The 13,802-nt window shown below is 52.6% G+C and overlaps 1 protein-coding gene across 1 annotated transcript; it reads left to right on the forward strand.

The window, feature by feature from the left end:
- The first annotated feature begins 7,319 nt into the window (after nucleotides 1-7,319).
- Nucleotides 7,320-13,680, forward strand: GPR162 (G protein-coupled receptor 162). The gene is made up of 5 exons (XM_059838216.1): nucleotides 7,320-7,422; nucleotides 9,161-10,935; nucleotides 11,731-11,920; nucleotides 12,480-12,631; nucleotides 12,795-13,680. Exons 2-5 carry the CDS (start codon nucleotides 10,096-10,098, stop codon nucleotides 13,320-13,322), a joined length of 1,710 nt encoding a protein of 569 aa, XP_059694199.1. The 5' UTR covers nucleotides 7,320-7,422; nucleotides 9,161-10,095; the 3' UTR covers nucleotides 13,323-13,680.
- Nucleotides 13,681-13,802: the final 122 nt, after the last annotated feature.

Below are 13,802 nucleotides of genomic sequence, written 5' to 3' on the forward strand. Positions count from 1 at the left end.
GAACTGTTTCTCACCGAATGACCCCCTTTTTTTTGGCTCAAGAAGATGAGAAGAGGGAGTGAAAAGCCCAGAAAATTTCAGATGGAACTAAAAGCACGTTGCAGAGATGACAGAATGTCCTGAAAGAAAAATGCTGTTTAAATATGTACACAGAAGTCTTGTGTTTATAGAAGTTACTCCGCTGTCTGTCTGCTAGTGGCAGGTCAAAAAGGCCTTGAGGTCCTACAGCTGTCACTGGCTGCAGTCCTGGTTTGTTTGTCTGTGCTGGCCTTGCTGGGACAGGCACAGAGGGGCGCTGGGCTCTGGGAAGGGCTCCCTGTGGGGAAGACCCTCGGCGGGAAGCCTGCGGCTGCTGGAGGAGGGGTGGTCTGTGTGTCAGTCACGCTGGCACCCTGCTGTTACTGACAGACAGCAGACAGGCCCAGGCAGCACCTGTGAGCCCGGGAATCCTGCAGCCCACAAGCCCTGGAGTGGGGACACAGCCCCAGAGAGCTGTGGCAGCAGGTGTGGGCCCCACTGCTGTCAGGGCTGCTCCTCCACCATCATCCTCACTCAAACGGGAGTGGCAAAGGCCACACTAACATCACTTTCCTTCCCAGAGCTCGTGCTTGCGTGCACACGACTGCATTAATTTGGAAAAGCCTGCATATCCTGGTGCATGCAGCTGCTCCTCCTGCTCCTGTCCTGTCCCTGAACTGCCAGCATACCTTAGGAGCTTGTTGTGGCCCATCAATCTGCTAAACAAGGCATCATCATGGCTTAAGGACGTGTCCATTATAGGAGCTGTTATGAGGGAAAATGAGCACAAAGTCAGTGGTGGTCTGTGTAATGGTCATGCCAAACTGCTTGGCACAATCCCCTCAACAAAAAACTACCCCTGTTTCTGCAGTCCAGACTCTTCACCTTAAATAACTGCTTGAGTACCCAAACTCACATGGGTACCTGGAGCAGAGGGATTGTCCTGTACCACCTGATACCTGGATGGGACAAAAAAATCAGGCTGGGTGAACATCTGTTGGGAGCTCCTTTAGCACTGCAGCCACCTCCAGCAGTTCAGATGTTCACCTGAGGTTCTGACAGCTGAACCAAAAACATCAGCCTTGACTTTTTCAGCAAGAGAATCAGCCTGACAATATAAGACTAAGCTAATAGGGCTTATTAAAAACCTTGTGTCCCAGTTTCAGCCAGCATAGAGTTAACTTCTTCTCAGCACAGGGTCCATCAAACCTGGCCTGTCCAGGATAAAATGCATGGGTAGCAGACAATGCCAGCAGCGGATCTCGGAGAACACGGAGGTGCCTGAGCTGCCTGACAGCTGTCAAAGCCAGGATGCAGCTCTCCTCTCTTGCACAGGCTGGCAGAGGCACACTGAGTACTCACAAGTGACCAAAGGTTCTGTCCCCAAGCACAGCTGGGACCCACCTGCAGAGAGCTCTCAGGCTCACAGCCCTGCCATCGATGCAGAAGGTCCCTCTGCCTGCTCCCAGGTGGCCTGGCTGGCGTGGCAGCAGATGTGGTGGTGCCACTGGGGTGTCTCTAAGTGCACAGCTGCATCCACAGATGCACAGCTTCCAGTTCTCCCATCTGCACGAGTGTAACAAAAATGATAGGCCTTCCTCAACACTGCTCAATTCCTCAGTGGCTCTCCTGATCTCAAAAGTTGTGACCCTGCCCTACTCTACTTGAAGCTCACCTGCAAGCACAAACCACTGTACGCTCTAATCTTATAAATCTCTCTTTTTTGGCAGCTCTCCCGTCTGTGTCTTTTCATTTTCCTCATCTGTTCCCTAGATGCACGGACTGCCCTGATTGAGAGAAAAGTCATCCACAGAGTGAGTCCTAGTTGGGCTCTGCTTTCCATCTGAGTGCAATACTGAAAGCTTCGGTGTGGGCTTCAAGGCAGCACAGAGGCAGAGATTCAAAGCAGAGAAGAACAAGCTTGCACAAAACATGTCAAAGCAGATGAGTCCCCAGCTGGAATGGAGTGCAGCTACATCTTGCCCAAGCCAGGACTTCACAGGCTGTCTTCCACATATCCTGGTTCTCCTTCTCAGGAAGTGTTGGGGGCTTCTCCCTTGCTAGGTGTGACAAGGGTGTATCTACACTATGCAATGGGATTAATGCCTCTGCACAACACAAACCACAACAATAAACAACTCTGCAAAGCAGCAAACACAATGACAGACTTATTTTATCAGGTGGTGACAGCTCATCAGAGTAGCCCTGAGATGATGGCATACATGGCAATACTTACAAAATGGCAATGTCAGCAAGAGCTCTGTGTAGTGATGTGGAAATACCACAGAAAGCATGATTTTGGAAAAATATGTCAAGTGCTGACTTTTCCTATTACATCAGTCTTTCTGGTACTACAGTTCCCCATGTTTCTGGGCTGCAGAAAGGAGAAGCACAGGCTTCAGTCCTTTGGACCCAACCCCAATGCGTGGTCCTCAAGATCCACAGACCTCCTTGCTCCAGTGGAGGGAGGAGGTTTGACACAGCTGAGGATACACTGCCCTGTCCAGTTCTGCTGAGCTAGAAACACTCGGGCTGAAATAACCCCGTCCCACAGCGCTACCTCCCCAAGCCCCTCCTGCTTCCCAGTTTATTTCTGCCCTCTGAGTGCAGCGTGAGGCGGTGATTTGGTGAATGCTGTCAGCCCGGATCTGCCGAGCCGATCCATGTGACTCATGCTCCCCGCAGGCTCTGCAGCAGAGCACTCGCATCCCTCAGCCTTCAGAGCCAAATGACCCTGTGTGCTTCTTTCCATGTTCCCAAGGTCTAGAAAGGAAAAAGCTGTGCACTTCAGCCTCTTCTAATTTCTTTTTATCTTGGGGATGGGAAGGGGGGAGGGGGGTGGGAGAGGGAGGGCAGTATTTAGCGTCCATTTGAATGGCTCATTAGCCTAACGCAGCTGCAGAGAAAGAGTAGCTTCCATCCACCCTTCTCAAAGGTGAGGGCAGAGCTGGAGTACCAGACTCTTCCAAGATGTTCAGCTTTGGACAGGTTCCTTTCTGAGAGTATTCCCAAGTGTGTGTTTCCTAGGAGGAAGCCTGGGGTCTGTAAGTGCACTCACCTCTGAGCAACACATCCAAACCACAGCCTTTGCCTCATGCATGTCAGCATCCTTCCTTGGCATCCCCGCTGAAGATGCTTTTGGCTCTCCTTCTGTTCATTTTCCAGCCAACTTGGCCAAGTCTTAGAGGTACTTCCAGCTTTGGAGAATGAAAGAACAGCAGAATAAGAGGTGGTGGCAGAAATTGCCTCACTGGCAAGGCATCAAAAAGGAAGAAAGGAGAAATCCCAGCTCCTCAATGCTTCAGCACCAGCTGGCTCGTGTCAAGGTGCCTGTTTCAGGCTCCAGTGCTGGGAAGTCCCTCCTCTGAGCTTGTGCTGTGTGGAGATGAGGCTCTGGGCATGGACAGCAGGGAGAGTGATGCTGGCTGCATGAGGACCGTGGCTCCTGAGAGGCCAGCGCTCCACCTGAAACAACGAGGGGAGCCAGAGAGCTTCCTTGGCGGGGCCAGCTGCATCCAGCATGTCAGCTGTGCTCCTGAAAGCCCAGGCTATGTTTGAATTAAATGGTTGTTCTGGCCTTGGGAAACCTCAAACATACCTAGAGAAGCTAGAGGTAAAATGAAAATTGCAATTCAGTGCTACAAATTTAAAGCAAAGAAGTAATTTTAGCTCCTTCCAGATATTGTGGGTTCCCAGACTAATGATTCAAGAGCTCCTAATTATCTTTTCTGTGTATGAGAACAAACAAGTAAGTGTTCGGTAATTTTGGAAAGCAGCATCATTAAATTCTGAAATGACAGTTTTACATCTTTTACAGACTGGAATTCACTGAGCTGGGATACCAGTGATGCCACAAGAGCAAGAGGGATGAAAAAGGGGTCCCTAACACTCAGAAGAGAAGAACACACAAAGCATTACACTGGATGGGAAGTGGGATTGGCGGGGGGGGGGGAGAAAGAGGACATACACACCTCTGCAAAATAGCATGCAGCATCACAACATCATATGTTTGACAAGGCTACACTGGCAATTCCTTTTCTCATGGTAAATATCACATACAAATATTTATGTACATGACAGAAAAAAAAATATTTTGAGAGTGCCTGGCTGTGTAAAAACATTCAGTGGTAAATAAGCATCCCAAGTCCAAATCCTAGTTTATACATTGTGAACCCTAAGTATTTCTGTGAAGCTCATAACCAGCACTAGTCACCTGTCCCCTGATGAGAGCTATTATCAATTGCCCATTTTGCAGATGAAATATCCGAGAAATCTCACTAAATCTCACTGTACAGTGCTAGAAATAGAACCTAAGCTTTGGATATGACAAATCTACATTGCAGTCGCTGTCATTGGAGGGAGATGCTTGGCTGGATTCTTGTTAGCCATTAACCACACCCTGCTCAGAGAGCCAGGAAGGATGCCAGGAAACCTGCTTGCGAGCACACCAATGTAGCCTCACAGGAGGCTGTATAAGTCATGTTGGGGCTCTGAGGGTGGATTTAATTGCATCCATGATCTGTGAGAAACATATGAAACCTCCCATGGTCCCTATCAAAGTCCTGAGTAAGAGCTGCAAACCATCAAAACCCTGTGAAGCACATTTGGCTGTCGTGTAAATGCTTCTGCTTTTAGGATTCTGCTGTTTGTTCCTTGGTTAATGAGCTCTGTTCCTTTAAGGATCCAAGGTACCTCTGGGAAGTGCATTTCCCTGGACCTGCAGAGCTGCTGTCCAGAAATAACTGATCTTTATGCAGTGAACTTTTCCAGAAACCATTTCATACCCCGACATTATAACAACACTGTTTCTTCAGGCCTGGATGCCTTAGACTATTTTAGTGAGCTGAGACTTTAGACAGCAGGTTGCTGGTCAGAGTAAAGCCTGACTCTGTAGGAATTAAAAATTGCTCCCAGCTGTGTCAGTCCTCTTAAGAGATGAGTCTTGGGGGGGTGGTCACATTTCTAGCCTGGACTTCTTAGATACACAGGGAACCATGCATTGTGAGGCTCCAGGATTTCCAGGTCTGAATATTGGTGCTCTTTTGCATGTGAATTGTCAATATGCAGCATATACACATTTACAATGCACCTCTTACAGAAACCAGTGAAACCAGACGTCTGGATTCTTTAAAATACACTTAGATGAGATGGATGGACAAGCATCTGCTTGGGAGTGTGACAGCCCTAGGGTAAGAGCTCTTCTTCCGACAGTTTGTTCTGCTTCACAGCAAATCTTCAAATTTTTGCTTTCATTCAAAGTAATAACCCAGACTAATTTGCAAACACAAGAAGCTTCCTTGAGACTGGAGGACTGCTCCCATCCAGCTCTGCTCACCAATTTCTGTCAGGTGTAGCCTAAGCCAGGAAGAGATGCTGGGCTGCAGCTTGCCCCTTCCTGTGTGGAGAGGAGGCAGGCAGACAGTACAGAAAGTGCTGGAAGCTTGGTTTGCTGTTTCCTGAGAGAACACGAGGGTTTATTCACCCACACAAGCAGGCTAACAACTCATGCTAAGGAGACTCAACTCCTGAATCAGAGGAGGACAGTGATGTGGAAGTTATCACATTAAGCAATTCATCCAAATGACACAATTGAAGCTGCACAAATGTTTACATTTGTGGATACAGACCTTCTCACTTCAAGGCATAAACCTCCTGCAAATGCTACAGGTTGAAAAGTGACACAGGGGGGACACTACTGTCCTTTCTCACTTCTTTGGCTCCTGCTGTTGCTGGACTGGTGACTGAGCTTGAAGCACCTCAAGACTGCTCCTCTGTGGGAGTTCCTCATGCCAAAAAAAAGCCAGATCGTGGCAGCATTGTCACCACCTATCTTCCTCAAAAATATCTCTTACCACCTACCTGATACCAAGCTGGATCTAGTCTAGTGGCTCCTCGTTCTACCCACTGTCTCTAAAAGAGACCCTACTCACAAGAGCTACTGCAATACAAATCTTTTTTTCACCTCTGGAACTGCCTTTGCTGCTGCCCCTGGGCCCAAGAACCAGCAGTACTTCCAGCTTTCTTCCTCAGGAGCCTCTCCCTCTGCTGATCCTACCAATCTTAGATGAAATTCCTTGCTATCTAAGACACTTGGGGTCACCTCAGCCAATACTGAGAATGATAAATGAAATCTGCCCTGTCAGCAGGGTGATAAAACAGAGCAGATCCTGGATCTGTAGGTCCACTTTAGCAAACAGGGTGGTGAAGCAGGAGCAGATCTGCAGAGGGAAACAGCTGATGATGAAGACTTTTTGGCCACACACTGTAAATGTCTGGGGACTTACTTCAGACTAGCCCTAGCCCAAAGCAAAGCTGAATACTCACAGTGGTCAGAACACATTTGCTGCAAATTTTGCAGGTCCTTTCGCCTAATTTTTTCATGTTCTTCTGATCCAAACTGAGGTGCTAATGCAGGTGCTCGTGCACCATAACTGTCCACCAACACAGATTCCTATCCCAGTTCTGATGGAGGAAAGGAGGACAGAGATATTGGCGGACAACAGGCCCTAAAACGAATGAAGACAAGGAAGGTATTGGTGCCTTCACTCCAGCAGCAAGACGGGTAGTAGGAAAATGAGATGTCTTTTGTCTTGTGAAGACTCTAGCCAGGATTGCCCTGGCTGAGGTGACACAGCTGGAGGGGAAGCTTTACCCCTCTGACATGACCAAACCATTGCTCTGATCACTACTCCATCTCCTGTCCTCTCTTCCCCCTTTCCCCTGTCTGTAGGACCACGCTGTTGGTTGGTGATGGAAGAGGCCACCACAGCAGCTGTGCAAACCGAGGCACCTGTGAATCCGATGCTCTGAGCACCTTGCCCTCCAAGCATCCTTTGCAGCAGCAGCTCTTTGCCTTTCCCCTCACTTCGCAACATTCCCCCCACATCTCGCACGGCCTGGGTGCCTTCTCATATCCCTCTCCGGGAAAGGGAGCCGGTGCCTTCTCGTCCTGCGAGCGGCCCTGTGGGGGCGGCCGCCCCGGCCCGTGGGGCAGGAGGGCTGCACACGACGGGGACCCGCGGTGCCTGAGCCATGTCCAAACCGGGCTCCGGGAGCACGGCCGGCCGCAGCCCGCCCCGTCGCCGCGGCCCGTCGGGAGCAGCGGAGGGGCCGGTGCCGGGGCGGGGGCCGGTGCCGGGGCGGCGGCTCCCGCGCCCGTCCGCCCGTCCCGCCCCCTGGCTGCTCGGCCCGGCGGTGCTCCCGCCGCCGTCCCCCGCCGGCGCTCCCCGCCCCTCGCCCCTCGCCGAGCCCCGCCCGGCGGTGGCCGGAGCGCGGGGCCGGGGCGGCTGCCTGCGGCGGCCGGAGCTGCGGCGGCGGCCGGGCCGGGGGCCGGCACAGCCGGGCAGAGGCGCGCACAGCCGCGCGGGGCGCCCGTCGCCATGGCAGCGCTTGCTCCGGCGAGAGGTAAGATGGGTCCCCCCGGCCCCCGCCGCCGCCGCCGCCGCGATCGGCCCCCGCTCCGCCGCCGGCGGCCCCCGCTCCGCCGGGCGCAGGGCGGCGGCGCCGCCGCCGGGCACGGCCGCGCCCCGGGGCGCCCCGCGGGCTCCGCGGCCCCCGCCCAGCCCAGCCCAGCCCAGCCCCGGCCGAGCCGCTGCGCTCCGCCGCCGCCGGGCGAGGCTCGGGGCGGCCGGAGCCCCGCCGTGGCCGGGCTGCCGAGCGAGGGGCGAGGGGAGGGGGCGGCGGGGCAGCGGCGCGCCTCGGCCCGGCCGGCCGCGTCTCCCGGCACCCCGGCTTTCTCCGCGCTTCTTTGCAATCATTCTGGGTCACCTTCCCCTGCGAGCCCCTTCCCTCGCCTCCCCCTGCATCAGCGGCCCCGCGAGCGTCTCCCGTGCTCTCCCCCGCTGGTGGGATGCACCCAGGGCGGTGGGGTGCACCCAGGGAGCGTGGCCAGGTGAGGACGGGTTTCCCCGACCTGGGCATCCTGCGTTAGCTCGGGGGCACTCCGGTCTCTGCGAGCGGGAGGACTACAGCTTGAAGCAGAATTGGGCCCCAGAGCCAGCAGAAGCAGGAGGATTCCAGCCTCATCGAGGGACCGGTGTGGGCCAGCAGAACAAGCTGGGGTGGGAAGGGCGGCAGAAGGAGAAGCTGCGAGGAAATTCATTCCCCTGGGATTATCAGAGACGGGTAGTTCTGTAACTGTCTCCAGAGGCCACAGGCCTAACTGCAAGAGTGGTGATACTGGGGGGAAAAAGATGAAACAGAGTAGAATGGGGGCATCGCCGTCCAGTCATGTCAAACTGCTCCAAGCAGGGAAGAAAGGAGGCAAAGCCTCAGGTGGTCACAGAGAGGGTGAGAAAATACTGAGAAGTAGAAGGAAAGGGGGCATGGGGACTGAGCCATTAGGTCAGGCTTGGGTACTGAGCCATTAACATAGAGATTAAGTTTACATCTGCTCTGGTCAAGGCACAGAGCAGGCTTGTGCCTTCCTGGAATATACTGCTTGGGTGTTCCCTGTGGATGAAGACACAGAAGGGGGTCTGAGCTGGTAGGACCAGGGAAGGCAAAGGTAAGTAGTCTCAGGAATAGGTTAGTAGTCTTTTTCCCTGGGCTTGTGACTCTGGGGGTCTCTGGAGAGCAGAACTGCTCCAGCAGAAACATGTGGCTGAAAGACGTGCATGTTAACAATATGGAATGGCAGGGTACTATTGGAATGGTGGAATGCACCCATGGATGGGAGCAGCAGGTTAAAAACCAGATCATTGGCAGAGAGAAGCTGAGGTCCAAAGACTGTTGGAGCTGTGGGAGCTGTACAGCGGAAACAAGGTGTGTAGAGGCACATGCATGGGGATGGCAGGGCTGGAATTGCAAGGGATGATGCAGATCAGACCTTCCATGCCAGAAATGGCATTAGCAACACATTGGGTAGGGAGCCTAGGACTGGAAGGGCAGGGAGCATGGTGTCTCTCAGCAGCACTGGATTGAGTTGGTGGAGACCAGAGTCCAGCCTGAGCTGTGCAGGGACTGGTGCAAATTTGGCTCTTCCGTTCCCTGAAAGACACAGGGAATGCTCTACACTGTCTAAATCATGACAAGGTGTTAGTGTGGGCAAGGAGAGAGAGAGAGAGAGAGAGAGAGAGAGAGGGAGAGATCTGGGAATATAGAATGATCTTAAATTACTTTTTCTCTTTTCTCTCTTTTACAGTGAAACTCATGCCCTGAATCTCCAAGGGAACCTTTGAAAAGGATCTTCCCCTCCCTGCCATCTCCTTATTGTTTGCCAGCTGTGCCCTGCGCAGGAAAGCTTTAAAGACCAGCAAAAAGAGAACAGCGAAAAGGACAATGTTGTGAGAGTGCAGTGAGGTCCTGGGTAGGGAGCCCTTTGAATCTTGTTTCTCACGCTTCCCTCTTCGTTGATAGCTCTCTGACAGCCTTGGGAGGATCCTCTACCTGGCCACAAGCGCAGTGGCATTTGGTGAGAGGGGAATTACACTCAGTGTATGCACCACCCTCACTTTTTCATCGGGACCTCTGCTCTTTTTTCTGTCATCTCTGAATCTCTTGCCTAGATCTTCATTCCTTAGGACACTGAGAAGCAGGCACTTGCTTCTGCCAAACTGTTTGGAGTCCCTAGAAGCCCCTGTTTGTGTGTGGCCTTCACCAGTCCCAGCAGAAGGTGGCCTCTGAGTCAGAAGGTGTCTGGAGGGCACATGAAGTAAGGAGAGCTTTTTATCTGGGAGAAGAGTGGAAGAGAGTGATGTAATAGATGGGGAGGAAAAAAAAAAAGTGAGCCCAAGCGAGTGAGGGAAGAAGCACTGGCAAGTGTTCATGAGAGAGAAAAAAGGTGGAAGAAAGAAAAAGAAAGAGAACAAGGGAAAAAAAAACAGATGAAAAAGTTAGAACAAGAGGAAGAAATATAATCAAATAGGAGGGAAAGGGAAGACTGGAAGTGAGACAGAGTTGACGGCTGTTCTGCCTGGCACCTGGTGGCAATGCCTTGAGAAACCCTTCCAACGTGCAAACAACTCACACTGCAGCAGCAGATGAGGAGAGACGTGGCTCCCCCAGTGCCGAGTCCCACTCACCCTCTTACAATATCCCAGCAGCAGAGGCAGGGTGCAGTCTAGCAGGGTTGGCAGCATGGGGGACTCTGAATCAGAGTCCACCTTGCACAACAACTCACTGTGGTGGCTGGCATGTGGGATGTTAGCTCTGTTGGCCAACTCTTGGATTATCCTCAGCATCACGGCCAAACAACAGAAACACAAGCCTCTGGAGCTGCTGCTGTGCTTCCTTGCTGGCACACACATCCTTATGGCAGCAGTACCCCTCACCACCTATGCCGTGGTGCAGCTGCGGCGCGAGTCCTCCGACTACGACTGGAACGAAAGCATCTGCAAGGTCTTTGTCTCCACCTACTACACCCTGGCGCTGGCCACCTGCTTCACAGTGGCCTCCCTCTCCTACCACCGGATGTGGATGGTGAGGTGGCCAGTCAACTACCGCCTGAGCAATGCCAAGAAGCAGGCTCTGCACGCAGTCATGGGGATCTGGATGGTGTCGTTCATCCTCTCCACCCTGCCCTCCATCGGCTGGCACAACAACGGCGAGCGCTACTACGCTCGTGGCTGCCAGTTCATTGTCAGCAAAATAGGGCTGGGCTTCGGTGTCTGCTTTAGCCTCCTGCTGCTCGGAGGAATCGTCATGGGCTTGGTGTGCGTGGGTATCACCTTCTACCAAACTCTCTGGGCACACAGAAGACGCCGGCGGTGCCACCATCAGAGGGCAGAAGAAGCGTCATCCTGCTCTTCATCAGCACACGCCACTTTCAATGTGCCAGCCATTGTGGTGGAGGATGTACGAGGCAAAAGGAGGTCTTCACTGGACGGCTCCGAGTCAGCCAAGACCTCCTTGCAGATGACCAACCTCATAAGCGCCATTGTCTTCCTGTATGACACGCTCACTGGGGTGCCTATCTTGGTAAGCATCCAGTTCTCCCTTTGCCTTCAGAGTCTGCAGTTAAAGCAGATTTGCTTTTCTCTCAAGTTTTAGAGAAGGATCTCTCCTGTCCCACCAGCCGCAGAACTGCCGCATCTGAATCTGTGTTATTCTGAGCGGTGGTTTTAAAAAGATTGCAGTAATTCTCTCATCCTTCCGCAGCAGCATTTTCTTAAATCTAAGCCTGGGGAATACACACCACACAGCTAAAACCACTGTGCGAGTTTTAAGTGGCTAAGAGGAGAGGAAATTATTCTGCAAACTTTCTTGTAAAAACAATGAGATTTCTGTTTCTCCAGTTTGCTTCTGGAGAACTGATACACCAGCTTTAACAGCTGATAGCTGATGCATCCAGTTGTTTTTCCTTCTGCTTGTGTGGCTGTAGGCAGCATTCAGGTTTTGGCTAGCTAGTCGATTCTGTGCAAAATTGGAGAGCTGGAGAAGTTCTCAAAAAGAACCCTTAAAAGGGGAGAGGCTGAGTCACAGATTATTTTTTTCCCCAGCGGCTGTGTCCTTTGTTAGCACCTATTTAGCTCCAGCTGGTAATGAGCACAGGAAGAAGGGATGCTAGCACTAGGTCTCATGTTAGAATATGGAATATGGTCCAGCAAACGTGGGCAAGACCCCAGGAGCAGGTTTTCAAGGGGACACAGGGTAATTATTTGATGAATCCTTTAGAGACAGATTATGTTCTACTACAGAATTGATTTGTGTTGCCCTTCTGCCTTGATCCCTACTTCTGCCTCCTTGGCCTTGTTGCTTTTTCTTACCTTAAAGGTCGTGAGCTTTTTCAGCCTGCGCTATGATACGGCCCCCACCTGGATGGTTCTGGCTGTGCTCTGGTGTTCCATGGTGCAGACCTTGCTGCTCCCCTCTTTCATCTGGTCCTGTGAGCGCTACCGAGCAGATCTCCGTACCGTGTGGGAGCAGTGTGTGGCTATCATGTCTGAGGAAGACACAGAGGATGGTAAGCTCCTCACCAACCCACAGTCACCTCTCTTCACTAACCAACCTCCCCAAAAGACTACAGAGGAAAGAGGGGGGGTCTTTGGGAAAAGGATCTTGTGGTGTTGTGGGTGGCTCAGTGACATTGATGTCACAGCTTGAAGTCAGCAACCACAAGAAAATTTATTCTGTGGAGGGCTCTGCCCGCTCGCAGCCTTAGGACTAGCATCCAGGAAGCATTAGTGCAACATCCTCCTCACTAGTTGCAAGCATAGATACATTGTGTGTGGCTGCCAAACCACAACCAAAGTGACATGCTGGGCCTCAGCCCAACTCGCTCATTCAAGGGCCCAAGACCTGGCAGTGAGCATCCAAAGGCAAGACAGAAGAAATAGGGCACTGAGTGGGTGCTTTAGTGCTGCCACAAGCAGAAAGACAAGGTCCTTGTTCAGAGGTGAGCCCTGAGGGCTGCAAGTAGGGCAGCACAAGTCAGATAAGCATTAGGATGGTGTCCAGGTACCCTGATAATGCTCCTCTTTTGACTGAAAAGTGTTGACTGCCGTTCTTGTCTCTGCCAACAGATGGTGTGTGTGATGATTATGGAGATGGCAGGATCTGCAAAGTGAGATTTGATGCGAACGGCGCCACAGCTGCGAAGCGGGACTCTCGGGACATCAAGCTGCTGCCCATGCACCACATGTTGTTGCCCCAGGACAAGGTGCATTACCTGCAGGTGAGCCAAGAACTAGCGGGGCAGCCTCACAACCCACTTCCTTCTCTGTCAGGTTCCCACGCCTTTGTGTCCTCTTGACTCTCTTCTCTGAGAACCTCAGCTACTCCCTTCCTGTTCTGACTCTTTGAGTCTTCCATCACCTGCCCCCTTCTCTGTTTTCCAGGTCCCTATCTCACGGAGAATGTCACATGATGAGACTAACATCTTCTCCGCCCACCGCTCTGCTCCATCCTTCCTACACAAGTGGTCTTCATCTGACGACATCCGCATCTCCACCCCCCGCAAGCCTGGGGGCCCTGGTTTCTTGCCTCCCCAGCTGCATGACTACCAGCACCGCCGGCGGCCCCCAGAAGATGAGCTGACGACCCTACGGCAGTTTTTGGAGGGGGGGCTGTTGCCCCGGGGCTCCAGCTCCAGCGCCTGCTTCTTCCGAGATGAGATCACCACATTCATCGACGAGACGCCGCAGCCCACCCCAGCCTGCAGCCCACGGCATTCCCGTCTCCTGCTCGCATCACGCCGCGACCGCCGCCTCTCCCTCGGCAGCAGGGAGGAGGAGAATTCCGACCGGCCACGGCGCTGCTCCGTGCTTGGCAATGAAGTCTGGCATCTGCAGGACGGAGAGCAGGCGCCATGTGAAAGGACCCCAGAGGCCTGCGAGCCACAGACCTTCCAGGACCCCAAACTATGAGAGACAGCATCAAAAACATTCAGTGCCATCACAGTTTTTAAATAAAACTTCAAGCGTTCCCTTTGTCCCGGGACCCAATCACTAATTTGCATTCTCATCTTTCTCGCCAGCAGGCAGAAAACACGGCACCCCATGCTGGTGGGGGAAAGAGAAGTGGGACAGATCCGCAGACAGGAGCACAACGGACGGACAGACAGCCTGTGCCTGCTCTCAGGTTACAAACACATCCACCGCTGCCACCGCCACTTGGCACCCTTGCCAGTCCCGTCCCTTTGTGAACTCCACCCTCGCATCCGCTCTGCCCTAAGAGACAAGGCAGGCACAGAATGGTATTAAAATTCTATATTTGGAGTGTCAATCGTGTGTCTGTTTTTAAAATACTATATTAGTAATAATTTTGTTTCCATAGAAACAAAATGATTGGCCCGGTGTTTAATGAAGCTTCACAGGCTTCTGGAAGGGAAATGCAGAATGTGCGAG

The sequence above is a fragment of the Haemorhous mexicanus genome, chromosome 2, assembly GCF_027477595.1.
Source record: "Haemorhous mexicanus isolate bHaeMex1 chromosome 2, bHaeMex1.pri, whole genome shotgun sequence".
Lineage (NCBI taxonomy): Eukaryota > Metazoa > Chordata > Aves > Passeriformes > Fringillidae > Haemorhous > Haemorhous mexicanus.

Coding starts and splice junctions, on each gene's coding strand:
- GPR162 (XM_059838216.1), top strand. CDS start 10,096: ATGGGGGACTCTGAATCAGAGTCCACCTTGCACAACAACTCACTGTGG. Junction 10,936..11,730: donor TCACTGGGGTGCCTATCTTG/GTAAGCATCCAG, acceptor CTTACCTTAAAG/GTCGTGAGCTTTTTCAGCCT. Junction 12,632..12,794: donor ACAAGGTGCATTACCTGCAG/GTGAGCCAAGAA, acceptor TCTGTTTTCCAG/GTCCCTATCTCACGGAGAAT.